Source organism: Dermacentor silvarum, chromosome 2 (genome assembly GCF_013339745.2).
Source record: "Dermacentor silvarum isolate Dsil-2018 chromosome 2, BIME_Dsil_1.4, whole genome shotgun sequence".
NCBI lineage: Eukaryota > Metazoa > Arthropoda > Arachnida > Ixodida > Ixodidae > Dermacentor > Dermacentor silvarum.
Genome location: NC_051155.1, coordinates 220,900,513 through 220,928,419, shown reverse-complemented (window position 1 = coordinate 220,928,419; position 27,907 = coordinate 220,900,513). Strand labels below are relative to the sequence as shown.

The following is a 27,907-nucleotide window of genomic DNA, read 5'->3' as shown; positions in this document are numbered from 1 at the left end:
ATAAAAACACCGGCTCACTCGGGTAACCTACTTGCGAAAATCTTATCTAGATGCCGCTGGCATCCTGGGCAGGTCAAATTGGGACTTGGCCTGCCAAATGCGTTTTGGACACGCGCGCGCATCGGGGCAATAGCAAACAATAAAATAACGAAAAAAATGTCCTTGGGCCTTCACATTTTAATATGAGACGACATATTGCCCCTGGAAAAACGTCTTCCCAGCAATGCATTTCCGTTTAAATGTGGAGCCGACTTAAAGGGGATTGGTGTAATCTTGGTCTTTGTAAGCTGGCTTTCCCACTTTCTGTGTTGCAGTAAATGAAGCCTACTTGCCGGATGCGAACGATGCGATGCGAACGGGTACCGATAACGCTATCGCGTTCTACTCTTAAAGCGAACCTTAAGCGTCTTCCGATTTTTGCTATCAGTTTACAGGACCAGGAAAGCCAGAAATGAATGGCAGAAAACTAGGAACGCGAGAAACTTAAATCGTTTTCCTAAGCAAGCTTTTTATTGGTTATGAAATGAATCTTGAACAAAAAAAATATTGGTATGGTTAGTTTTACGCTGCGTAGCTTCCAGTAGCTTGCATTCGTGGACTACATGCAGATGCGCAGTAAAAATGTGTGTGCTTCGGCTCCGTAGCTTTCAATGCGCTGCCATGGAACAAATTTCATTTGCAGAATTAATGTCGGAAAGGGCGATTGTTGTGGGTAGGTGTGTGGCTTGAGGCAGTTTGCTATTCCTCGTCTCCAATACTTCCACGATTGTTCCACGATCCTGTCGTCAAACACTTCACGACAGCGAATGATCTGTGTGCTACTTGCACGTGGCACACCAGCGTTTTTAAGGGGACCTACGGCTCGCGCAAGTCTCACCGCAGGTCATTGGGCGGGACTGTCTTTTTCTTTACGGGAGTTCCTTCTTGCCCCATAGTTATCGCTTTCCCCGTATTGAAAGGGGAAATAAATTGAATTTAATTTTCGGATGTATGCTGTAAATTGTGTCGCATAATCATCACTCATACACCATTCTGCCGTGGTCTAGAGACGTTATTGCTAAAACGCAGAAAGAGGAGACGGCTAGCGACACCCATCGGCGCTGACGTGAACTGCTAGAAGCCCTAGTCATATAGCACTTCATATGGTTGGTTGATGCGTTCGTATATTTTGTTTGACAGTACCGAAATTCGATGCGAATCGTGTTTCACCCCATTTTATTACAAGGCCTACGTATGCTGTGTTTGCATCTGTGGAAAAAAAAAGTAGCAGCAGTCAGTTTTCGGCACCGGCGTTCTCGTGTTGCCCGCTGATGAACGACTTCGTGCAAAATTCGGCGTACAATCCAGCTCCTAGATGGCGCCTCAATTCCGGTTATAGCGTTTAGCTTAGCGCCGGGAAGTACATTCAGAACCACATATAACGAGCCCCTCGGTACGGAGCGATGCGCACAGAAGCCTGCATTCGTACGCGTTATAAATCATAATCATTTTCTGAGCTGGCGTCTTCCGTGACACACAAGAGAAAAACACTCGTGTCTCAAATGCACCGGTTACCGGCAGGGTGCGTTCAGATCAGTCGTAGGTCCCCGTGAGCAAAAGTATACGGACCACAGGGTTGCCGAAAAAACGTAATTTCTTCGTAATTAACGCATAAACTGGAATTGGCGAGTACACTGAAAAGTTCGCAATGCGAAGTTTGGACTGCAGTCCTCAATTTTAAGTTGCGTTTACAGGCAGAGTGGAAAAATCGGCTTTATCTCGCAACCTCTGGTCCGTATACTTTTGCTCACGGGTGTACATCGTGTGCAGCCATTTTCTCGACGACCTGATAATTTTCGTCGCGAGAATATAGCTAGCGGCCCCAACGTAATGAACTTGTGTCAAGGCAGTCACCACGCGTATCCGGTAGCGCCATAGTGAACTGGGTCGCTATTCTGAACCATGGCCGAGCTAGAGGGGGAGACGCGCGCTAGCTCGGCCGTGTCTGGGCATTGTCAAACACCGCCGTGTTTTCGGATTCGCCATCTTGTCAGCTTTGATTGGCCCCGAGGGCTGCTATGGCCTCTCTGATTGGCTCAAAACGCCGCCATTACAGAATTTAACAGTGGGGCGAAATTCCACAATGTCCAGCTTAACACTCCTGGTTTCCTATAGGTAGCACGTATTGCAATAAATATTACCAGCAGGTCGCTCGCTGTATTGGATTATATTCATGCGTCATTGGGAGCGCGGGAGGTACAAACGGGCTTTTTTTTTTTATACGAGCCGCTTTAAATCTCTAAAGAAGTCGTGCTAGTGGTGACATCTTGCGACGGTTTTATCACAATGACCGACTGCACGCCGCATACATGATTGCGTAATGAACGCGTCTACAGCGATGTAATAAGGGAAAAAATGCCGCACTTCGATTGCGATGGCAAATTAACAGACAGCTATACGAAGTAAGGATAGTAGTTTTATCGGCGGCCGTGTAAAGTTGTAAATATTCGCTTACTAACTAAATAAACAAGCATGGTGTACACGCGCGCCAGGTAAACATGAACACATCGCGCTCGATGACCGCAGAAACTCGTCAAAACGCTGGAGTGAGAAAGCGCGCCAGCGGCAGCGAGCAGATTGACCTTCGCGCTGGCTCTCGCTTCAACGCGAACGAAACGTCTAAAGCACAGCGCAAACAAAGCTACTGGCACTCGGCGCATGCATTTTGTATACCCATCGCAGATCGCTTTCGAGATAAGCGCTGCGCCCAGAAAGCATAAGCGGAGTTTATATATATATATATATAAACGAGAAGAAAGGGAACCGGGGGGCCCGATTATTATTAATCACATCTTAAGGAGCCAACAAACAATGACACCAAGCACAACGTAGGTTAAATTACTTGTACTTGCTAATTGAATTAAAGAAATGATAAGTTAATGGAAATGGACGAAAAAACAACTGTCCGCAGGTGGGGAACGATCCCACGTCTTCGCATTACTCATGCGATGATCTTAGCATCGAGCTATCCGCGGAGCCGTTTTCCCATCCAGTTTCTGGGGTATTTATGTTTTCCAACTAGAACTAACCCTGGGAGTGTTAGCCAGCGCCACCACTGACAAACCTAGGCGGCGGATGTGGAACATCCTTTCTGCCGCAGGCGTCACGAGATTCATCCATTTTAATTTCCGTTAATTTATCATTTCTTTAATTCAATTAGTAAGTACAAGTAATTTCCCCTATGTCGTCCTTGGTGTCACTGTTTTGTTGGCTACTTATGATATATATATATATATATATATATATATATATATATATATATTAAATTAAATTATGGGGTTTTACGTGCCAAAACCAGTTCTGATTATGAGGCACGCCGTAGTGGGGGACTCCGGAAATTTGGACCACCTGGGGTTCTTTAACGTGCACCTAAATCTGAGTACACGGGTGTTTTCGCATTTCGCCCCCATCGAAATGCGGCCGCCGTGGCCGGGATTCGATCCCGCGACCTCGTGCTCAGCAGCCCAACACCATAGCCACTGAGCAACCACGGCGGGTATTATGATATATATATATATATATATATATATATATATATATAAAGCAAGTGCGAAATAAATTCGGTACACCTCAGCTTCATCGTGCAGCAGATGAACGCCGTTGGCGTTTCTCGCAGGCAGCGCATTGGCGTTGTTGACGCGATTGTGGCGTCGCCTTGCGTCACACTATATGGGCGTCGCCCATGTCGTTGCGGGATCTAGCGACACCACGCGAAAGAAAGCCTGTGCACACGCTGGCGACATTGATTGCCCCGCGCTGCAAGCTGCGTTTCTTTTTATTTACTTTCTTTTGTGCATGGCCGATGCCGCAAGCGAGGACGTGACGCGCATGTTACGTGAAGCGTGTGCGAATGTGTTCACTCGGCCCGTTCCAGGTGGTCAGAGGAATTCCGCGCAAGCTTAATGCAACAGTGTAGCTCCTCCGAAGCGCGATTCGGAGAATCGTGCGACGCCGCCCAGTCATGCTCGTCGCATACGCGCCTTTAACTGGAAGTTCGGAATCGCGTACCTTTTTATGTATTTATTTATTTTCTCCTCTCGAAACCCGGACGTATAGCAATCCGTGCAGTTTACGTGTAAGCAGCGATCCGGTCACTGCCAGAAATAGAGAATGCCTAAAACGAATGATCCACTGGAGTGTCGAAACTCTTGCAAAAGAAAAAAAAAAAAAAAGGTAAGAAAGATGTACGGGCTCGACTGGATAATCCGACTGCTGTGAACAACACTCGCGAGATTTCAGCTAGGCAGCCCCTTAATGCGTTGGTACATACTGTTTTTGATACCGGTACCGTGGTTGCTTCACCATGCATGTGTGACAGCCTGTTTTTTTTTTTCTTTTTTTTCTTAACATGGTTTCTACCATTCTGTATACTATGACGTCACTGATGGCTCGTGGTCACGTGCATTTTTAGGTTACTGTCTTTGTGAAAGAATAGGGGGGGGGGGGGGGGTTCTAACCTATACGAAACGAGCAGGTCAAGTACTGCGAAGCAACCGCACACAGTCCTCTCCATTTCTGGGGAACCTGTGTGGTCCTGAACAGGGTGGCCATGTAGTTGGAACCTTGATTGCCATTTCCCCGTTTCGCTGATTATGCAAAACAAACTGACGACGCACAGCGCTCAGTGCTTGTTCGCTTGACCTTTGTATTTTCTTATTTTTATAGATATACATAACTTCCCTTGAACAGACATAGGTGGTCGGGATTACCCGACGGATATGTCGTTACTATGTTCTTTTAAGAGCAAGGCGCGGAGCGTATTTTCGTGCCCGATGACCTTGCTGCATCGGAGCTGGAAGGCAGTTATAGCCAGGGAAGTGAACCAGCTTACCTTCTCGCTAGGCGTATAGCTTATTTGTGTTGTCATTCTCTTCGCAAGGATTAAAATTGACACACGAAGAAAGCGTTGCAAAGGCCCTAGCGTGACCAGGATGCGTTGGTTCAGCGTGTCCGTCGGTTATTGCATCCTGCGCTGCAGAATTTATTCCTGGAATATCGATCGACCAACGTTTTTCTGTTTTTTCCCCCTTCACAGTCCTCATTGTTGTTCAGTCGCGGAAGGGGCCGGATAAGAAACCGGCGCTCGCTCGCGCGTCGCTCCGAGCACGACGCAGTAATTCTCGGAGTTGTTGCATCGATTCTGCGCGCGTCCCTATTTTTCAGGGACTGTTTATCGCACCCATCGACTCGCGTTCTGTTTTGTTTGAACGCCGCATTTCCTAGAAAAACTACCGGGAGAGAGAGGCATGATTGCTGCAACGTTCTTTCTCCTTCCTGTTACCTATACCGAGAAACGTGGTTGGAGAGCTTTAGCATAGAGAAATGCTCCATGGAGGTTGCGTCTTGCCGCGCTGTGATCAACGGAGGAACTCTTCGAAGGAGCACTTCAGGGGAGGTATTCTGTAAGAGTCCACCTAGTGGACATGTCCATTTCGTCTGCTGCTGAAGTTCTGATTGACTGTGGCGCCTGGTTCCTGTTGAAGCGCACCCCAGCCCAGCCAATTAGAACTTCAACAGCAGACGAAATGGACATGTCCACTAGGTGTACTCTTACAGAATACCTCCCCAGGACCAGGTTCCCCGATCGTGTGCTAGCGAACCGCTTCTTCGACTCGTACAGCTCAGCGAAAGGACTTGTCAGCCAATCATAACAGAGACCCGTAAGAAGGCCTCCTTCGTTGTCCGCCTCTTATCTCTGCGCGACTCTGACTGAATGGATGTTTCACGGAACGATTAGAAGCGCACAATGGGCGTAGCCTGTCCCCGTTCTATGGAACACGAAGCCGCCTGTCGTTACTGATTGTGTATACGCGTGTAACGACTGTGTTACTGTTGTTACACGGGCCCTACGTAGCTTTCGCTGTACTGCATAGAATTGGTCGATATCCCTCTTTCCCGGCCATCTTTTCTTTTAAATGTTTTTTCAGCTTGGGCAGCTTGTTGCGAAAAGAATGCGCATGATTGGAATTCATCCAGGTGATTCTCGCTTCTCCTATCGTTGATGTTTAGTCCTTTAAAACATGGCAAGTCTATCCGCGAGTGGGATTGTTAGACTGACGCATATATCTGCGGGAAAAAAAAAGAAAAAAAAAAACTGCGAGTGAACGCCCTTCGCGGTGGAAGTCGTGGCGAGTTTTCTTTTTCTATAACTTTACCTTTAGCTGTGTGCACTGCAGTGCACAGAGAGCCTCCGCATGCTCCACCAAGACTGCGAGCAGTTCGGTTGTTGTCGCTCGTCTCATTTTTTATGGATGCAGCGAGAACGGCGAAGGAAAAGCGAGTCACGTGAGTCGTGGGAAACCCACGGTGAATCATGTTCAGCGCCGAACTGCGGCGTCGCATTCGGCGAGCGAGATGGCTTTTGGTCGTAAAACCCACTCGATCAGTGTTTCTCGCATTATCCTTCGGCACCAGGCACACGGTGTGCAGGACCAAAGTCAAGAAGGCAAGATAGAATAACATTGAAACATTCTGCGGCGATTTAGCGGCAAGTGCGAGATAAATGGGTTAGCATTGCGTTGCACCTCGGTGGTCCGGAGAGGAGCACCGTCAGTTGCACTATGTATATCGAGGTCTAAGTAACGGGACTGGGTCTACTGTGTGGGGCTATGGGCGAAATAGGGTGACTGGCCGCTCGAGGCACTATGCGTGTATCCACGCGCTTCCTTCACGCTCGGAAAAACACTTTTTTGTAGCACGTGTTGAGCAACAGAAAGCTGTATCGGGAGTTTGTCATGTTGCTCTACAATTTTCTCATTGACACTTTTCATCTAATTGTAATATTTGAGAAGTAGGTTATTGAAGACTAATTATGTAATTAGGTGGAATGCAAAAAATAATCTGAGTATCTCCAAGCGTCGGCAACATTACCTTGGTTCTGTCCAGCTGCGATCCGCCGTGGTTGCTCAGTGGCTATTGTGTTGGGCTGCTGAGCACGAGGTCGCGGGATCGAATCCCGGCCACGGCGGCCGCATTTCGATGGGGGCGAAATGCGAAAACACCCGTGTACATATATTTAGGTGCACGTTAAAGAACCCAGGTGGTCCAAATTTCCGGAATCCCCCACTACGGCGTGCCTCATAATCAGATCGTGGCTTTGGTGCGTAAAACCCCATAATTTAATTTTTTTTTGTCCAGCTACGTGGAATTTGCATATTTTTAAATCTTGGTGCACGATAGTTGGGACAGCTTTTATATATATTCATATATTACACCTCGTGACTGGCTTCTCACACTTAGCACACATACTGTGCACTTTTTCCCTCTTTAATTGACACTCCGAATGCTGACGCATGAAAAGAAGCGCGCCTTTTACGAAACCGGAACTGAATCAGCATTCCAAATCCAGCTGCGTGTCAGACTGAACATATCTACTAAGGTGTCTTGGACACGCACACACCACAGTTCCCGAAGTAGCCATCACCAGGACAACTCGTGCACCGCATTGCGGTGTTTTGCGCTGAGGCAAGGCTGAATTTCCCGCACTGCGTTGCTCGGAAGAGAATAACGTGACGTCACTTCTTCGAAGAATTGAAGATGACATACGGCTTGAGCGGCGCCTGTCGTGTTCATTTTTGCGGATAATGATACAAGGTCGAGGCACCCTCTCCTGTGCTTCGTGCGTAATTTAAATGACAGGGCGAGAATATAAAGAGGCTCGACGTGACTACGCGCCGGTATCACGTTCTGTTTTTACGGTGCGCGTTTTAAAATTACAATTATGGATACCGCCCAAGTCTGCGCAGACGCAGAGAAACACTCCGGCACTGCGTAGGCTCTCAGAAACACATCTGAGGACGATGGAGGTCCTGCCCAGTTCGAAAATGGCATAACACACACACACACGCACACGCACGCACGCACAAGCGCTGCGCTAAGTACTTTTCGTTCGCGAGGTACGGCCCACTTTGAAGGGAAAACCCATAATTAGCGCATTGATTACAGCCGAGATACGACGTATACGTCCTGGAGACTCTGAATAGTATATACTTGTTTGTCTGCCGGACGCTTAAAATCCGAGGCACTTCCCGTTAGATTTCACAGACAGCTTCCGTTATATAGCTTTTATCGTAATCTGGGCCGGTGCTCACTCTAAATGGGGACCATATTTCACGCGTATTCTGTCCCCTCAAGACTGCATTGATGAATGCATTGAAGATTTGGTGTGCAGACCTCAGTGGGTGTTCTTTTGTGGTCGAGTTGCGTGAGCATGCTATTGAGCGCACTCCTAGCAGATCTAGTGGTGTGCTCTGTTTGCCGGCTGCGCGAGCGACTCATTATATAAGCAACACAGTGGACGGGTCTGTTTCGCATACGCGGAAGTGCGAGAGATTGCAATCGACGCACTTCCTCGCACATTTCAGCCCGCACGCTCCGCGTCGGGCGTCAGCTGCGCTTTCTTTGCCTGCTCGTGCTGCGATACCCTAGCCACACATCTGCGCAGTTAGCGCTTCGCGTGGACGGTAGCAGTTAAGCGGTGATGCGCGATAACGGAAAGCTATATAAGGGAACGCCGAGGTCGTCGCTGGTACCACCATTACAGGCGATCGGGGCTCGAGGGGCGGCGAGATGAGAGAGAGAGAGAGAGAGAGAAACGGAAATGGCCTTAAGCGCAAGGCCTAGATAGAGAGAGAAAGAGAGAGAGTCGATATATAGAGAGAAGTATATTGACAAAACGCGACGGCAAATTGGACCGCTCACATTTGACATTTCGTGCGAGCGCGTGGTGCTGCTAGCAGGCCGTACACGACCTGTACATACTCGTAGGAGGACTCGCGTACACAAGGTCCAACGATCACCGGAAGCGCGCGTAACTGTACAAGTACTACTGTCAGTTGTGCGCGTTCTCTTCGCTTCGATGCCTGGCGATCTGATAAGCAAGCGGGCGGGACAGCAAGGCCGCCGTCCCTTCGCGGAGCTTGTTTCCTATCGGGAAGTGCGCGCATTCGGCGCTGTGCGCGGGCCCTGCCCAATGTCTTGTTATTCCTGCGATCGAGCGAGAGCGCCGGTTTGTTTCGGCTGTGCGCACACGCCGGTTGCGCGCTTGTCCTCTTTCTCTCTCTCTCTCGGCGTGTGTTTTGGTCCGGCGAGGCATGTTTGGTGACCCGTTTGTTTACCTACGGACGTGCCTCGGGCGTTTCTTTCCCGGCGCGGCCTTGCCACTCGGCCCGATGCGCTTCGCGATTCTGCGCAGGCACACTGTGTGATTTGTTTTGTTCTTTTCCTGGGACGAACGGAGGAGGCGTGACTGGGAAGGCACGAGGGGGGCAGGAACCTTGGCGACAGGTAAACAAACGCTCGGCGGACGTGGAAGGCCCCCTCTCGCTCACCCCCGCACGCTGCTGTCGGGCAAGGAAATAGGAAGCGCGGTGGGCTAGGCATGCGAGTTGGTCGAGCGGGGTCCTTGGGAAGTCGCTCTGCGTCGTCGTGTGCGTTACGTGCGAAAGTATGCAAGGGCGCTTTGCGAATGATATAACCACCGGTCGTGTTGTAATTTGCTCTAAGTGTTCGTTGTTGTTTTTGACGTTTGCGCGCATCACCCTAAAGAAGGGGTACGCAGTGATAACATAAAGACCCCCTTTTTTTTTTTTTTGAGTAACACGCACGCACCACACACACACGCACGCACGAGCGCGCAATTATGCTTAATGGTAGATGCACATCGGCAATTGCAAATATGTGTTGTATAATCGCTTTGCATGCTGTATCTGTGTTATTAAGGCGAAAGCGTCATATGTCTCATTAGTCAATCGACCTTGAGCGAAAACGCGTCGGCGACACGAAAGGTACAAAAAGGCTACGACCTTTGGTGGGAGTCGAACCCATGACCTTTGCTGTTAATGAAGGCGAAGTTTATTCAGGCACAGTTAAGGAGGTAAGGCAATCGAATCCATTACTACCTTTGGTGGGAGTCGAACCCACCACCTTTGGTGGTAATTAAGGCAAAGCTAATTCAGGCGCAGTTAGAGTTAAAGCACTCGAACCCACGACCTTTGGTGGGAGTCATACCCACCACTTTTGGTCTAAGTTAATTTAGGCACAGGTAATTAAGATAAAGTTAATTAAGGCACTCGAACCCATGACCTTTGGTGGGAGTCATACCAACCACTTTTGGTGTAATTAAGGTGAAGTTAATTAAGATAGAGTTAATTAAGGCACTCCAACCCATGACCTTGGGTGGGAGTCAAACCCTTGAACTTTGGAATTAAGCGGATGAATAAGCGAATTAAGGGGGATCGCTACGTGAATTAAGAGGATGAGTAAGCAAATTAAGAGGATGACTAAGCAACGTAGACTAAACGAATTAAGGGGAATGTGTACGTCTTTAATGCACCAGCACCTGGGCTTTCGACTTCAAGTCGTCTTAGGGATAATGTAAGAGATCGTGTGAATTTTTTGTTTGCCATATTACATGCATCATAATAGTGACCCAGAACCAGGCTTCCGTAGCGAAGCCGAAACATCTTTTACTCAGTTTTTATTAGTTTTTTTAGCTTTTATTTTGGTCGGTGTCCGTCGTTTTGTTGCTTCATCATAATAGTCTTTTGTAATCCCAATACATGTTTCATATATTTTAGTCTGGCACCATGGTGAAGAGTAAATGATTGTCACCTTTTCCAATCTAATCACAATAGTACACAATCGCGCCTTCTGACGAAACTGTCACACATTTTACTACCGTGTATAATTATATTCTTGGGGCTTACAGCATAAATCGGGCACAAGAGCTCTGTATACTTGTGTACAATGAAATGCCATGCCACAAATTTCTAACCCAGGTTTCACTTATGTCGGCCTTTTCATGTTAACTGTGCAAGTGCTTGTATTGTAAAACTGCATGCTGTATTGTCACTGCATGCAGTTTTATTGTAATGTCTTAGAATACACCGCTGAGGCAATGACAGTTATAAGGCATGTATAAGCTAAGTTCCTACGGTTGGCCTGGGCCGGGCCTGGTCATGCTGGCAAGAAAAATTAAATTTTAGCCAGCGTGAAATGTCATGTAAAACTGCATGCCATGGCACTCTACTGTGAAATTTTGGTAGTAAAGTTGGAGCTCCCAGCGTGGGCACAAATTGGTGTACATAAGTTGTGTGTCATTAAGTGCACCATACGTTTTGTTTTAAAAGCATTGGTTACATAGTATGTGCATTTGTTCTTTTTTTGTAGTTTATTATGATGTAAAGAAAGTTCACGATTACAAGTGGTGCTGTCACCATGGCAATGAGTGCAACTGCAGAACAGTGGTGTCTTGCAGTGTCTGTCAATGCATGGCAGTGCACATAAGTGTGTTTGACCCTAGTGCGATTTAGCGAGTCCACAAGTTTTTCTTGTGGTCTGCCTGTGAGATACAACATACTGTCAACTTTTTGGGGTCATAAAGGTTTCTTAGATAAAGGGTTTGTCGGCATTGCCAAAATATCATTACCTAACCTTTGTTTAGCGTCTAAATGGTTGGCATACACTTTGACAGAAAATATCAAAAAGGCATATGCATTACTGTATGAATTATTCAGCAGGTCCTGGTTCACACTTGTCTGCGTCTGTGTCACATTCACATATAATTGCTTTCACGCTTACTTATCACAGTTTCCAGCATCGAACATCATGAACACAAATGACTGTATAGATAAAAAAGAAACTTATAAAATGTTCCCCAGCGTTTCTTGTATAAACAGTAAGCCCTGCATTGCGCCGAAAACGACAGGTGCTACATCATCTGTCAATCTGTAAAGAGCTTGGTTCTCTAATAACAAGCCTTTCCTTCTTTTGTTTTACCCCCACTGAGAAAATACATCAAGACGTCTGAAAATAGTACTAGCTAGATTAGTGTTTCACATTGTGACCATTTGAGTGCCTCTCAAGGACGCAGAGCTACCTAGACCCAGAAAGTTGTGCAACACTAGAAACTTCTAGGGCGAGAACTTTAAGCTTGGAAAGGTAGGTATGCCACCGCACCAAGGACAGTTGGCCCTATAACGAGTGGGATAGACCAAATACCAGTAACACAATGGAGCAGTGGGAGGCACAGCTCGCCCGCTCCAACCTGGCAAGACAAAAGTCTTTAATTAGCCAGGTCAGGCAGTCGGCAGAGGCCAGTGGGGCCCTGGACTGAGAGGCTCCGACCACCCCTCCTTAATATCTTTTCCATTCTAATAAAGTTTCTATTAAAGTTTCTATTAAGCTTGGAAAAAAGCATTTGAGCTGCACCTAAATATACTTGTATATCATGAGGGAGGTAGGTATATATATATATATATATATATATATATATATATAGAAAACTAGGTCCGGTGATGAAGTTAGGCAATTTGCAGGCACAAGTTGGAATCAGCTAGCACAAGACAGGGGTAATTGGAGATTGCAGGGAGAGGCCTTCGTCCTGCAGTGGACATAAATATAGGCTGATGATGATGATGATACTTGTATATGATTTTAGAACATCCAAATTGCTTTCACACCATTTCCTATCTTAGGTGAAATTTGTGGCCTTCTTACTGAAAAGTAGAATTGGCATCTAATGCAAAAGAACACCATTATCTTGGCATGTTTTCTCAATGTATGTCCTCTGTATTGGATGGCAAACCGCCTCGCACCGTACGGTAGCGTGTATAATGGTTGGTGTTGAAGAGGTGGCTACTCCCATTTGTATACCTGAATGGATTCAGACATATGAGTTTTTTGGCAGTATTCAGACTCATTGGAAAAGTCATGCACATTTGAAGTGAGAGATTATGACATTCCGACATGTTAACTTTGGACAACTACACATGACTCCAGAATCTAGCTTTTTGTCTTGCTTAAGCATACCATTCCAATTTCTGCTCAAAACCGGTATGTAGCGAAATCATGACAACAAGCTAGATGGTGTTAAGCAAATGTTCTAGGTGCTTTAGCAACTCTCAGCAAATGAGGTCGCCAGTAAAATGAAATGACATTTGATGGTGTAACCCACAAACCTGCAATTCATGCTGTAATGTCACAGCACCCGTAATGTCTTTCATGACGTCATCACCAGAGCAGGCCAGCATGAAAACACAAGAACTTGACTCTTCCTCACTGCCTTCATTTTGCTTAGATATCATCGTAAAGTAAAAACTCTCACACAGAAAGCAATATACTATGTCAGTGTTTGAACATTTTGTTTTCATACAAAACATTTTGCTAGTGCTGTGTCCTGTTTCATTTTAGATGTCGTCTTTACCTGCTTGCACTGTATAGGTAAACCTTGTCCTGCCAGCTACCTCTAAAAATTGTGTTATCTACGCTCATTAACATTATCTTAACAGAGGCTTGGCATGTCTATGGAGGTTTGAAAGCAAGCTGTACATGTAGTGAGTACAGCAGTGCAACAGGCATTAAGCTTATCTGATCTGAGCTTTGTAGCTATGAACTAATGGACTGGCACTGAGTTCACTGAATTTTGTCTCTGGCCCATAAAATGCGCATTGCTGACATGTGTTTTACATCTGCACAAACAGCATTACACAAAAAGTGTCTGTTCAAGCAGTGCTCTGTAATTCATTAGTGAAGCAACATTTCATCTTGAGAAAGGGCATCATGAGAAAGGAGCATGTTAAGTGCGATATTTCTATCTTGTTTCAGGTTGAGCACTGAATCACATTGGGCAGTTTGAATCCAGAATACTCAGACTTACACATCTTTTGTTGTGGACTTAAATGTGTGCTATTATTATACACAATGAGCTTTAGGTCCCCATATTGCTGAATCCTTACTCATTTGTATGCGGTACTAAAGTATCCATTTGAACAGATATATTGACCCAGCTTCTCTGTTGTGTACAGTGACCACCGATCATTCAATTAGTAATCTTTTTTATTCATATCCTCTCTTAACCTGTGCAAATAGATGGCATTGGTATCGTAGAGTTTACATTTTCCTTGTAAAATGAAGGCATAAAAACTTATAACCTAATGTACTTCTAGTTTTGCGCATGACAAGTGTATGCCTGTGCCTATGGTTCATATTCATACGTGGGTCGTGTGGTTGCACCTGGCTGATAGCTCTGTTGTCCTAACCTCTGAGATATAGAATGTGATTAACATTGCCAATATGATGAGGTACATTTCACTTCAACATCTCTGAGGTATTTTTGCTGGCCACTTGTAGCCTCAATATATATTAAGCATTAGCATATTTCCAGTGTACTGTGTATTCTCTTGTGGTTATAGGGACTTTTCAGTGAATTCATTCTAGTGTATCTAAACATCATCTTTCGTCTTTTTGCACAGCAGGCATGGCAATGTTGATGAAGCGGAGTGCCACCCAGCTGGCCCCATATCCGGCCAGCCATTACTCTAGGAACCCAAATCGCACGAGTAAGTTCTCAAGCAGATCTTGTCGCTCTTGTTCTCAATTTTGCACCACTTAAAAGGTTGTGGGACTGTTTCACTTATTCCTTTATTTCTTTTCACATCATCGCGTTCTATCAGAAATCTTTTTAACAGAGCTGGGGGAAAGTAAAGACAGTGTTTGATGACATATTGTTGAAACATAATGCTGAAGCAGAAACGGTGTTTGAATTTGTCAGTTACTGAAGCAAGTTTGGAGCAGGTACTAGAGGTGCTTTTAACCTACATCATCTAACGTTGGTTTACATTCCAGAAAAACATGTAGAGACTCGAAGGAAAGTGTGCAAATTTATGCCTCTAGAAAAAAAGGTTGGATATTTTGTGTGAGGACATCAGCAGCGCCATACATAATGCTGACATTGTTAAAGTGTATGGACTTGTGGAAGCATTGAAAGTTGAGCTAATCGAAATGAATTCACTGTGGCTAAATAGTGCAAGAAAACACGTACGTGCGGAAGAAGAGACGAGGACAGCCACCTTGTTGTTTCTTATGTTTTTGTGTGATAATGTTTTTGCATATATATTTGTGCATGTACCAATCAACTTTAGTTGAAAGTCAGTGCCTTCTCTTGTTCCTTCTGCTTCTCCGTACACGTGTTTACTTGTGCTGTTTAGCCACATCTACATAATTGCTCTTTTTCTTTAAGCTCTTCTTAAGTCCCATAATGTCCCCATATATATATATATATATATATTTAAAATAAGCATTTAACAGATCTGCTTTGTTTATGTATGGAATTGTTGCACAATAGTCAAGGCCTTCTGTCACTCAAATTGTTTGGCATGGCACTACCACCTTAATGTTACCATCCCATGTACACACAGTGCATAGCGATCACAACATCAGTCGTGATAATGGTATACTAGAACAGTCTATTAGACCAAATTGGTTTACTTTAGGAGCAACATATTTTCCTTGATATAGACAGGTGCAGATCTCAACATATCGGCCTGCCATTCTCCCACTATTTTATGAGGGCTTTATTATTATTATTATTATTATTATTAGGGCTTACAACTTGAGTGCTTTCTTTCCCGCTTTTTTTCTCAAACTTGTTTCAATAGCCTACATGTTCAAAGTAATGTGCATTACTTGTTTGTGTTGTACCATGCATCTATTTAAGGTCAGAAGTCGAATAGTTACTTCTTATTCAATATTTTTTTTTTTTTTTGCAATATCCAGCATTCTTATTGTCATCAATTTTCCAAAGCGCTTGATCCAAAGAACTTGATGCCCTATCACATTATAATAATGTGAGGGGGGGGGGGGGGGCTGTCGTACCACAGTCTGGGCTGTTCTATAATTAAATAAGTCTCTATAGTCTTCTGCACTGCGACAATACGCTAGCATCCATGAGTGTTGTAACATTGCCTTTGTGCTGTTGACTGCAAGTAGTTTAGTGGGGGAACTTTTGCAACAGATGGTAATTAGAGGCTGTGGGCATTTTCAAGCTTCTACATGCAGCCTTGCGTACATACAGCTTAGGAAAAAAAAAAAGTGATAGAGATAACACTGATCTACAAACATTGCCAATCATTTCGCAATTTAAAGCATAAAAATGTATACAGCACTACCTTGTCGTGTGTACGATTTTTCACAGAAACACACGTGTTGCTTTATGAGTCGCCACACTGTGGCTGCTGAATTTTTCGTCCTAGCGTATGACACAGCCTGAATTCGTTGGGGCCAGCAGACGTAAATGTGCAACACAATCGTGGGGACTGATGAGTGTGCGGTGTCTTGACGGGTCGGGTCAACTTTCTGGACTGTCTGTGTGTTGGCACTCCCTTCCATACAGCCAGCCTTTGAGGTAATCTGCCTTGGTTGGGAGCCAAGTGTTGGTGACACAGAGAAAGGCTCTGGCCTGCCTGTGGTGTGGGCAACTGGCATCTCTCGAGGGAGTTAAATTTAGAGCACTGTGTCACAGAGCCAAAAGCTCCCGTCATGCTTGCTTAAATGCCCTTTGTCTAGCCCCGTGCATGCTTCTCGTCTTGTTGTGACTTTATATTTCCTTGTTGCTCTCGTGCCTCTTGATGAAGGATTTTGATGACACGTCAGGGCACCCTGCTGTTATGACTGGTGCGGTGTACCCTTTGCCAGGCGTGTCTCAGTGTTCCTGAAGGTGCAGCGTATTGCAAACTGCGCAGAAGAAGGCTTGGTGGTTTTGTTCTACTGTTGACCCCTCCTACATTTTCTTTTTAACAAATTGCTCTTTGTGGAGAATCTTCCTGGAAAACACGTGTCTGACACAAGAGGGCTGGCATTTGTGCAGCCATGTTGGTTTGAAGACTCGCTGCCAAGTTCCTTTTGTAAAGCACTTACTCATTTCTGCTTGCCTGTGCAGTTTGTTTCTTTGAGTTCAGGGCAGTGACCCAGCATAGCAACAGGCCCCCCCCCCCCCCCCCCCCCCACTCATGTCCGAGCTGTAGCAAATCCTGGAAAGCTAATTGTGAAGATGTCATTGAAAGTGAGAAACGACAGCAAAGTTCTCTGCATGTTGCTGTTGGTGTTTGTTTTGTATATTGGTGCATGCATAAAGGATGTATCTGGGTTTTTACATCGATACACTATGATGTCAACACAAGCTTGCCAACACATTTTCTTTTGCTTCACAATTCAGAAGAAATTTATGGCTTATCTGTGGTCCTAAGCTCTCCTTAAAACATGCAAAAAAAGAAAAGCTTGTAGACAGCATCCTAATGAATATATTTTCATTTTGTGGCTTTTGACACCAACAATTTAATGATGGCCTCTATGGAAACGTTGCTTACTTGCAAGATTTACCCGAGGGCCTGTCATTAACTAGAAGGTTAAAGAAACTATCTGGAAGGCATGTAATGCTATTTGTGATATTCTCTTCTGGCAATTTATCTAGTTTTATGCCGTAATGCAAACAAAAACCTGCTTTGATTGACCATCGTTTGCCTCCTTTCATTAATGTTCTTTCCCTTTGTCTTTCTTAAGCTGTCGTCTTTGCAATACCAGCACACTTCATAAAGTTAGGGTAAAAATTAGAGGCACATCACCAATGAGGACTGTCTATTGACTCTTTTTGCGGTGATCCCGTGGACACTGCCATGTTTGATCATGTGGTCACGCGCCCATTGCTTGCCTCAACTGTCTCCGTTGCCTCCGTGTTTACAATGGATGTGTATGACGCCGGTGCGGCTTAGCAAACCTCCGTTTCGGGAGATATTGTAGATCATGGGTTCTCAAAGAGGGTTCCGCGGAACCTACGGGTTCCGCAGGCCCCTGCTCGGGGTTCCGCGAGCCACTGATAAATTTTCCCTGGTCCCGCTCCCGACAAGTGTCTAAAACGGCGAACACGAGGTGCGCTTGATCCAAAGAACCTCCATTACCCATGCCCGAGTGTCAAAAAGCACATCACAGTGCGTAACAGCAACGCGCGAACTGCGCAATAAATACGCAAGCAGCTTGTAGCCACCCAACCTCTGAGAACGGGCAGCGCGCCTAAGCTTTCGCACTTGAATGTCGGAGGCCGTAACTTACCACCATGCGCCTTTCTCCTATTTGTAGATAGGGTAGGTGCCGATAGCGTGCGCACTGACCTATACGTTGATGGAAAAAAAAAAAAAAAAAGAAAAAAAAAAAAACCCGCGGAGCACCGCAAATGCGCGCCGCAGAAGAGCAAGAACGGCGTAGCGTCCAACCGAAACGAAGCGGCGCAGTCCGCATCGCCGTGGTCCTCAGCGGCAATCGTACGCGGCACGTGACTGACAGCAACGCCGAAGCGCTTCGTGCCTAATTGTGCCTTTAAAGCCTTTATTCTTGCGTTTATCGCCGCGCGTAACACCACGTTGGCGGCTAGCCGCGTGCCTCCGTAAGTACGTAGTCGCTATCTCTGATCGCGTCGATAACCACCGCAGTTTTGTCCGCAGCGGTTGCGGCAAATAGTAGTTTCGTTTTCACTCGATGCGCGCGTCGGCTGCATGCCTTCACAACTGCGTAGTCGCCTCCCATGGCAGCGTCGATAGCGACCGCAGTTTCGTCCGCACTTCTTGCAGCGAAAGGTAGTTTCGTTTTGACTTGGTGCGTGCGTCAGCCGCCTGCCTTCTGAACCGCAAGATCGCCGTCCATGATCGCGTCGATAGCGGCCGCGGTTTCGTGGACAGCGGTTGCGGCAAGCAGTAGTTTCGCTTTTACTCAGTGCAAAGCTGTCAAAGATAAAAGGCACCGGCTACACCGCGATGGACAGACAATTTGTTGGCGAGCAGCTGAGTGGCGAAAAAATAATCGGGATGTGCGCCCGTTGGTGCAAAGCGCGTCTCAGATGAAAACGCGCGCCGCGAAGGATGTCGCGAGGCCTTCGCCGCTGCTAGCGCTAATCAGTCATGAGATGAAGAGAATTTCAGCTTCCGCACTGGTCTTGAGCTAAATAGAAACAAGATTTGACGATTCATTGAGTAAATAAAAGCGTGTTGATGTAGTGCAGCATTTGTTTGGTTTCTTGATACCCTCGATAATTCGGTTAAATCGGGGGGGTTCCTTGGCACTTTATGGAGCTTAGCAGGGTTCCCTGGGATGAACGTACCTGAGAACCCCTGTTGTAGATGGTGACTGGGTGGATGACGCGAAGCTTTGGCCACAGCTTCAGAGAACATGAAAAAGCGCTTTAGGAGCTGATTAAGCTACGTCCAAACGGCGTGAGCAGCGTATACGGTGCTTGCTCTAAAAGCGGGGCTAAATATGAATTCCAAACTTTCCGCTCATGAAATGAATCAGGATTAGTGTGTTTTGCTCATTGTTCTTTGTTTGGTAAATATTTTGAAGCAGCGGCTTGTCATATTTCTGACTCAGTTAAGTTTCTTGGTGCGGTCCCTATCTGATTTTTTTCTGCCTAATCGCTCGTGGTTGTGCTCAGTTTCGTTAGGTTTGTTCTTTCGGTGTGCAAGGCTTGAAACGTAGTTGTTCTGTACACTGTAATATTTTGTAGCAAAGATGTATTATCGCTAGTAACTCGCTTACTCTCGTGGGCCGTCGCGATACATTCAGCTTCTACCATTCGTGCGCTATCGGTATTGTCCGTCATTTATTGTGCGCATAAAGTGCACATATATTCAAGTATGCGCCCATTCACTTATTCTTGACACTTTGGCGAAAGAGTGGGCGTAAGTTTCCGTGTCAGTTGGGGTAGATGGGTGTAGATACTGTGCGCGAAACCTACTATGACAGGAAGCGGCGCTACTCCCTTTATTATTGTTTAACGAGCGGTACTCACTCTTGTCGACGTACCGGGGCTGAAGCCCTTTCTTTGAAGGTTAGCGATACAACGCTGGAGAAAGAGCAAATTTGTGCATACTCAAGGAAAGCCATACATCACGAAGTGCCGGAAACACGTACGGACAGTTGCAGAAGCGGTCTGCGAACTTGGCCCCATATATTCATTACATTCCTTAATATGCCAGTCACTATTATTGCAGCCAACTACTGCACGCGTCTTCAATCCACACGATTCAAACCAGCATGAATGGAGCACAGTGCGCTAGCGAAAACTCAGTTGCATTTCCGACAGCTGATCGCACAGAAGCAAGGTAGAAGCAGTAATGGTTTCGTATTCGTGCGCTGTCACTGAGGCAAAGCATGGCGTGCCGCCGTAAGCGCCATCTCATTTCTCTAGAAAAACTGCTCCGCTAAAAGGGTCATAAGCAAGAAGACTGAAATGCCTGTTAAAGTATAGCATTTGTATAATTTGTGTTGAAACAATGTGATGCTGCACAGTATGACATCGCGTCAGAAATGTCAGAGGCCATGCTGTGCTGTGCACTCCTGCCTTCTTTGAGTCGGGCAGTTGCAGAGAGAGGTTGCCGCAGTCCAAGCACTATGATTTAAAATATTGAAATACACAGCAGAAGTATAAAAATTGTCACAGTTTCACCCGAAAAACGAAGCATCAATTGCGATAGCAAATTAGTATAGCTATACGGAGTAAGGATAGTAGTTTTATCAGCTGTATAATCTTGGACATGCAGCAGCACCAGCAACGTGCAGAACTGTTGTCGACGCCGTTGGCGTTTTTCCCGCGTTCGCACCGAACGCGCTGCAGCGTTGGTGACTGCTGCCGGTGCCTCTGGGAGTGGCTCGGAGGTTTTCGACGAGATCAGAACAGGACACTCGTCGAGCAGCGTCGGAAGTCTTTACCACCTTCTCACCTCGAAACGTTTTTATATAAATAGGCATTTGGTGCCGCAGCTTAACGGCCCTCCCCTCCCTCCCTCCCGTCCCCCCATGGCCTTTCATGCGACGGAAGAAGTCGCGTTTGCTCTGTATATATATGGTGATTGTAAAGGAGGAAAGAGGCGCTTAATTCTGCAGCCCTTCATAGAGCATGGCGCAGAATGCGCATTTGCTCTCCGCCGTGCGTTCGCTCCCCGTAAAAGCGCGCGTCCTTTTACTTGCACATACAACATACGGCGCGCGGCAACGATTTCATCGCCATTGACATCATACGGAACCTCAAGGTGACAGCGACGCCGGCAGCAGAAATCGGCTTTGGAGTGTCCATATAATTGCTATCGCAATAACATGAATGAGTTTGGTACCACATGCAATCACCCCGTTGCAAGAGTGATTCCCTTATCACCACCATTATCACAGCTGTCATATATATATATATGTATTATAAATTTGGATGGGAGGAATTGAAACGAAGAAATCATTCATATCTGTGTATGTTTTGCTTCAGCTGACTGTTGTGAGTAACAGAAAGAGAACACTGGAAACATAGTCTTATACCTCTGTCATACGGCACATGTAATGTTATTTGCAGTGAATGAGATTACGTGTCAATGCCATTTTTGTTGCTTCTACACGGGCATAGTGAATGACATTCACAGCTAATGACATTCGCCCATTGAATGAGTTTTCCGAACTCATGCACGCACGACTTGTGTAATCTCGACGACAGGGGCTTAGCAATAAATTGCAATATCGAAAAGTTAAAAGGAAATATAATATATTTTTAAATAACCTTACAATGTTCACCATTGTATTGCTGACAATATAGCGAAAATATGTAAATAAGAAGGACGATTTGTAAGGTTTCGTTATCATAGCAGCCTGGCGATAAACATCGCCATCAATAGCGAATGCCATTTTGTTTACCCATGTAGACTGTGAACGCAAGACCGCAATGACATTCGATATGAATGTCATTTACTGCAAATGACATTACATGTGCCGTGTGACAGGGGATATTACCAGCTCAAAATGTAGCATGCGTTGGCATCTGTTTTTATTCATATGCATAAGAGACACTATACTCTGGGAGGTACTGGAATGACGAGCAAGAAAGTTGAGAGGATTGTGGAAGCCAAGTGCTTGATAGCTACTTTCCTAAGGAAGCAATGCATCACTGGTGTGTTGCAGTATGTGGCCACATCGAGGTGCGGAACCGGGTGGGCAGCCTAGTGTCACAGCTTGGCAACTGCTCAGTGGTGGAAGGCTCGCTCATGGTCATGCTGACACGTGCGGATGAAGTCTGGGCAAATGTGAGCTTCCCCCGCCTGACGGAGATCACAGGATTCTTGTTCTTCTACCGAGCCATGGGACTTCAGTCGCTGGGACGGCTGTTCCCAAACCTGGCTGTCATCCGGGGGAATCAGCTATTTGAGGTATCCATGATTCTTTTTCTTTTTCCATTGATTTATTTACTCACTTGTTCGTTCATTTCCACTGCAGTCTCAGAGATTTTAGCTGAGTATGAATGCAAGCACATACAACCAAGAGTAGAAGTCTGAATACCTTTATAACTGAACTGCTTTGCAGTGCTATCTTATGGTCTACAGCTTTTATTGCTTGTAGGGATGCAAATATGATTGGACAGAGTCTTTGTCACTTCACAGTAAACTGCCTGGCACTCTGCGGGATAATAATTGCGCATGTTTATGTAGTAACAGTTTATTATGACATTTTGGCCACTTAAATGGCTGCAGAGAAAGCGGCTACAACCTGTTGTCAAAAATCGTAACTGAAAGGCTGAAAGGTTTCACTGAAACGTAACAGTACCTCACCTACTCCTCATCCCTGTGCCACATTTGCTCTAGAATTTCCTACAAAAGTTAGCAGAGGGAAGGAACTTTGGCGGCTGCAATTGTTCAGCTACCATGGGAATGATGAGCTCGTACATGGTTTAGTCTAATCTTCGTGCTTGTGGCTTCATACGTTCTTGTGGAATTATTTATTCATGTTATCGTTCGAAATTTTCAAGCAATCGTCTTTTTCTTGAAGGCAGTAAGACTTGTTGCATTTATAACACAATATTTTCTTTGAAAATGATCAGCTTGCAAAGTCACAAAGTCATTTGAAGTCCGAAAGACGAAGTTAAGGCAAATCCATGTACAGCCCATCATTCCAATGCTGGCTGAACCATCATACTTGCATCGCCCATTGACACGAGTGCCTGAGCTCCCTGAACTAATTTTTGTAGGAAGCACTGTGCTATTTACTACGTCACTGTAAGGTTTACTAGTACGGTGTGTCATGGAAAAAAAAGGCTAACCTGCATTTCCTGTCTCTGTGTGGCTCCAGAACTATGCCCTCGTGGTGTATGAAGTGGAGTCGCTGGTGGAGCTGGGGCTGTCACGGCTGACTGACATCCAGAGGGGGGCCGTGCGCATTGAGAAGAACCCCAACCTGTGCCACGCAAACACGGTGGACTGGAACCGCATAGCTCCGCACGCGGCTGATGGCCACCACATTGTGGACAACCGGGACCCCTCTGAGTGCGCGCCCTGTCCTGAGCACTGCCCCTTCAGAGATGGCCGGGGGGGCTCGGGCAACCGCCTCTGCTGGAACCGCGAGCGCTGTCAGAAAGGCGGGTCCTTTTGTTTTTATGGAATACTTCTGTTTATATCTTCGTGAACACCACTGAGGAAGAAATTCAGGCTTCTTGGTACAGCTGCCTTACCCAACACATTATTTGAGTTCAGAATAACACACAAAAAAAGTCAACAGCACAGATTGCTAGACTTAACTTCCCGGTATGGAATCTTGATTCTCCTGATCTAGATATAGGTCCTCATTCATCAACCATACATTGAACAGTGCTCGCGGATGGTTGACATGATATTCTAACAGTGCAACCAACACACTTTTGTGAGTAGCATTGGTGCTAAGTTTCAGAAAAATTTAGGTATCAGACAGGAAAGCCATCGAAGTTAATCAAAGATATTGCAGATGTTTTAAGACACCACAGCCTGCAAATGATGGTCAGTAACTAAGCAAGTGCACCATGATCATGTCTCCTACAATTCTCTTGTTGCAGTGTGCCCTTCGGTTTGCGACCGGAACCACACTACCTGTGACAATGAGGCCGGCACGCGCTGCTGCGACCCCAAGTGCCTTGGTGGCTGTGGTGCTGGCTCAGAACGGGAGCTATCAGTCTGCACAGCCTGTCTACACTATACCTATGAGAATGGCTGTGTCAACACCTGCCCACCAAATACTTATGTGGTGAGTACACAGAAACCTTGTGTGTTTGTTTCTTGCACTCAAAACTCTAGATTCCTTCAACATGCAAAACAATGTATTGCACTGCAACTTCCATTATGCTTGTCTTAACATGTGCTTGGACTCAAGATTGTGATTCCAATGTGCTGCTGTTCTGACTAGCATTAATCGCATCCTTAATCTTGTTGTCACCATTCTCCGTCCTCATTTTGTTCCCTTTTTCCCTTTCTCCAGCACCTGGTAGCAGGTTAGAGTGCATAAGCTCAGTGTAACTTGTCTGCCTTTCTATGAATAATTTTCTTCCTCCTCCTAACATGTACTGTTGGCTTGGGCTGTTGTTATGTGCCAATTAAATGCGTGCTGGTGACGTTGCAGTATCTTTCAAATTGTTTATACAGGTGTGTGATGCTTGCAGAATTTTCTGTAGCAGTTGCGGTCACAAGCCCAGTGGGCTAGAATGCATGTAACTCGTCTCCTCTTATGTTCTATAGGAGCTTACAGGGACCTCTGAGATTTACGGAACTTGAGGAAAAACCATGAATCTCACAGGCCACATGCTCTTTCATCATCACATGTTACCAACACAGCGGAAATGATTTTAAAGAAATGCACAAGCAAGCTATGCAGTGTGTCATTGCCTTGTGATAGAGAAATGCAAACTGTTCTGCCATCTGTCCACGATGTATAGGGCCCTGTGAATGCAACAGTGGTGGCTGAAATACTTGAGTTGTCTCGTCTAGTGACTTAATTCATTTGCTTAAATTCATGTTCACCTGATTGGCTGCAGTTCATGGGACGGCGCTGTGTGGATGAGGCATACTGTCGACGCCAAGAGGCAACAGTGGAAGGCAGCGTCTGGACCTTCATTCCCTTCAACGGTTCCTGTACACTTGAGTGCCCACCCAACTACGTCCGTGAGGGCCAAACTTGTCGCCAATGCCACGGAATTTGTCCCAAAGGTAAATTGTACTTCTTTTGCACATCCTAGTGTTCATGTCCCCATCATTCATGTCTGGTCTTTAGGAAGAAATTAGTACAACAGGTGCAACTGTCTTTTGGTTAAGTTGTAAAACACTGTCCAGAATACATGATGGGACAGTGATCATCATGTGTATCAATATCATCATCATCATTTATTACTTTTAAAGACCTTTTTAATTAAGGGAGGGGCAAGGATGTCAGTAAAACACAAATGTCGCCACTAAAAACAAAAATACAACAGCAATGGTGAACTTGGAATCTCTGTCATTAACACACAGATTTCGTGATTAGCGGGGTGCTCTGTACTGCATGATATCACTACTTGAACACTACAAATTGAGTGTGCCAAAACTATGGTAAGGCTAGTCAGACACAGGTAGGCCTGCCAATTGAAATGTCAGCCTGCCAACACTGAATCAGATTGAAGTGTGCTGGTGGTTCAGTCTTGATGGTTCAGTCTTTGATGGTTCAGTCTTGCTTCTGCTGTGTCACGACTTTGACCACTCTGCCTTAGATTTCAGCCATAAAGAAATGAACAAGAAGAAAGGGAACCGAGGGGCCCCGATTTTGATTGATCATATCATAAGAAGCCAACAAACAACGATACCAAGGACAACATAGTGGAAATTACTTGTACTTACTGAGTAAATTAGTGAAATGATGAATTAATGGAAATTAAAGTGGATGAAAAAACAACTTGCCACAGGTGGGGAACGATCCCACGTCTTCACATTACGCGTGCGATGCTCTTACCATTGAGCTACCACGGCGCAGTTTTCCCATACACTTTCTGGGGTATTTATGTTTTACTACTACAGCTAACCCTGGGAGTGTTAGCCATAAAGAAAGTGTTTCTTGATGCGAAAGTGTCAAATGGCCTATTGAGTGAAAAAGCCGGCGGCGTCTGTAGCAGCTAAAAAACAGCACCTAATGTCCCATTGGCTGTGACGCCACATCACGAGCGTGTCAGGCACGCTCATGATGCTGGCTCGCGCTTGCTGGCTTGGGCCTCAACGGAGCAGAGTGGGCGAAAGGGAACACCTGCTGCCATGTTATTGCGTTAGGGGAGAGGGCATCGCCATGACACCATGTCACCCTCTCTATCACTCTTGGAAGCCTATGTTGTCCGCACATTCCTTGTCCGTGCAAGCTCTCACCTGTGTTCTAACTGCACCTCGGTAAGGCCAAATCAAAACGCACCAAGTGTCTCAACGGGCTTGCATGCCCACGAGGAGTTCATAACTTGAAAACCGCTCAGCAGCGTTCAATTAGATATTAATGCTTTCGCATTCACATCTCATAAGAAGTTCTTAGATGTCCTCGAATTTTTTTGTAGTCATGAGAGTAGTGCGATATAAAGCACATGTGTAAGCGTTTGAGTTAAGGGGAAGTGCAGTGGGCACTGTCAGTGCCTCTATACAATTGGAACTTCATAACGAAGTTGCATCAGACACAAAAATACATTCGTTACATTCAATATTCATTATGAGCATACATTCATTACATGCTGATATCGGTGAGATTTGCTTCATTATATGTGATAACTTGTTATATCCATGTTTGTTATATTGCGATGTGACTGTATTGTGCGATAATCTTGACTATCTCTGGTTGCTGACTGTGATGATCACTGTATTCCTCTGTTTCTTCCTGTCCTTTTTATAGTGTGCTCGAGTTTTCTGGTTGACAGCATTTCATCTGCCCAGAAGCTCAAGGGGTGCACATACATCAACGGGTCACTGGTCATCCAGATTCGAGGAGGAGGTGAGCATGCAATGAAAAATAAAAAATGCAGCTGTATTTTCATCAGTTTTTGGGAATCGGTCTGTTGGATAATTGTTTTCCTGCCTCATTACAGTCACGCAAAAGGTAAAGGAGCCCTGAACGGCTTTTTATCGAAGTGGAGAAAGGCATTTGAAGTGAAAATAGGCTCTTACAGAAATACTTTGCTGCAAAAGTACTTCGATGTGTTCAGCAGAAGCGGAGTTATTGGCAATCAACATGGCCTTCACTGTGCTCCCGTTCCTTCTTTAATGCTTTGCACTGCGAAGGCTATGGCGGAGCAGGGCGTTACGCTTCGCCTTCTAAATGTCACCATGGCGCGCAGTTCAAATTTTATTTTGGATGTTAACGTAGACGCCACGATTTCCGATTTTGGTGCCTACGATGCGCTAAACGTAAGCCAAACGCAGTTGCCCTCACCGAGCCGCAGTGCGCTTAGCCAGTGGACTTGTGTGGCACCCCGCAGCAGCCGCAGTATCTACGCTGTGTAGCCAACCGCATCTACCAAGAGCAGCTGCCCAGGGGAACCTGCTTTATTACGAAATAAAGCTTCGAGAAGACAGTGAGGAGCAGGCTTCTGTTTGAAGAGAGAGCGTTTGAGAGAAAGGTGACTTCGCACTTCGCTTGTGAGCTTCACGCATCGCATGCGACAGCTTAACTTGGCTGAGATGTTCACAGCAGCATATGCTATCAGCGGACTATGTTATTTCACCAAACCAGAGGGGGGGTTCAGGGCCCCTTTAATCAAGCATGCATGCATACACATGGCATTCTGTTCTGTATCTCTGCACTGGGCCGGCTCGATCCTCCTTAGGTGACCTGGCCACCACCGGGTGCCCCTGGGGTCACCCAGTGGCAGCCATTTTTCCTATGAACTCAGAAGCACGTGGCCATTCCAGCTGAGCATTTTAGGGAGTTTCTCATTGCTTGATCAAAGCAGTTGTAATGTATTAGCACCTTCTAGTACGTATTATGCCTGGTGTACAGCATGATGTATGACTTTGGATTGTGCTAGGCGTTCTTAATTAGAACATTGAATCTGAGTCGTTCTTGTGTCATTGTTTTTTGCAGGGAACATAATGAGGGAACTGGAGGCCAATTTGGATATGATAGAGGAGATCAGAGACTACCTCAAGGTCACACGATCAAACCAACTCATCTCCTTGAACTTTCTGAAGAACCTTCGGATCATCCACGGCAAGGCGCTTGACCGAACATAGTGAGTGATGTTTTCTTTCCTACTTCCTTTGGAAATACAGAAAGG

At 45.8% G+C, this 27,907-nt stretch overlaps 1 protein-coding gene across 2 annotated transcripts in view; it reads left to right on the top strand.

The window, feature by feature from the left end:
- Nucleotides 1-27,907, top strand: part of LOC119442694 (insulin-like growth factor 1 receptor) — a 178,640-nt gene that overhangs the window by 111,527 nt on the left and 39,206 nt on the right. For both annotated transcript variants that reach the window (XM_049662322.1, XM_049662321.1), the window contains exons 3-9: nucleotides 14,292-14,378; nucleotides 21,799-22,043; nucleotides 22,960-23,245; nucleotides 23,696-23,883; nucleotides 24,668-24,839; nucleotides 26,527-26,625; nucleotides 27,715-27,862. In XM_049662322.1, the coding sequence (XP_049518279.1) occupies nucleotides 14,292-14,378; nucleotides 21,799-22,043; nucleotides 22,960-23,245; nucleotides 23,696-23,883; nucleotides 24,668-24,839; nucleotides 26,527-26,625; nucleotides 27,715-27,862 (1,225 nt within the window). The remainder of the gene's footprint in view (nucleotides 1-14,291; nucleotides 14,379-21,798; nucleotides 22,044-22,959; nucleotides 23,246-23,695; nucleotides 23,884-24,667; nucleotides 24,840-26,526; nucleotides 26,626-27,714; nucleotides 27,863-27,907) is intronic.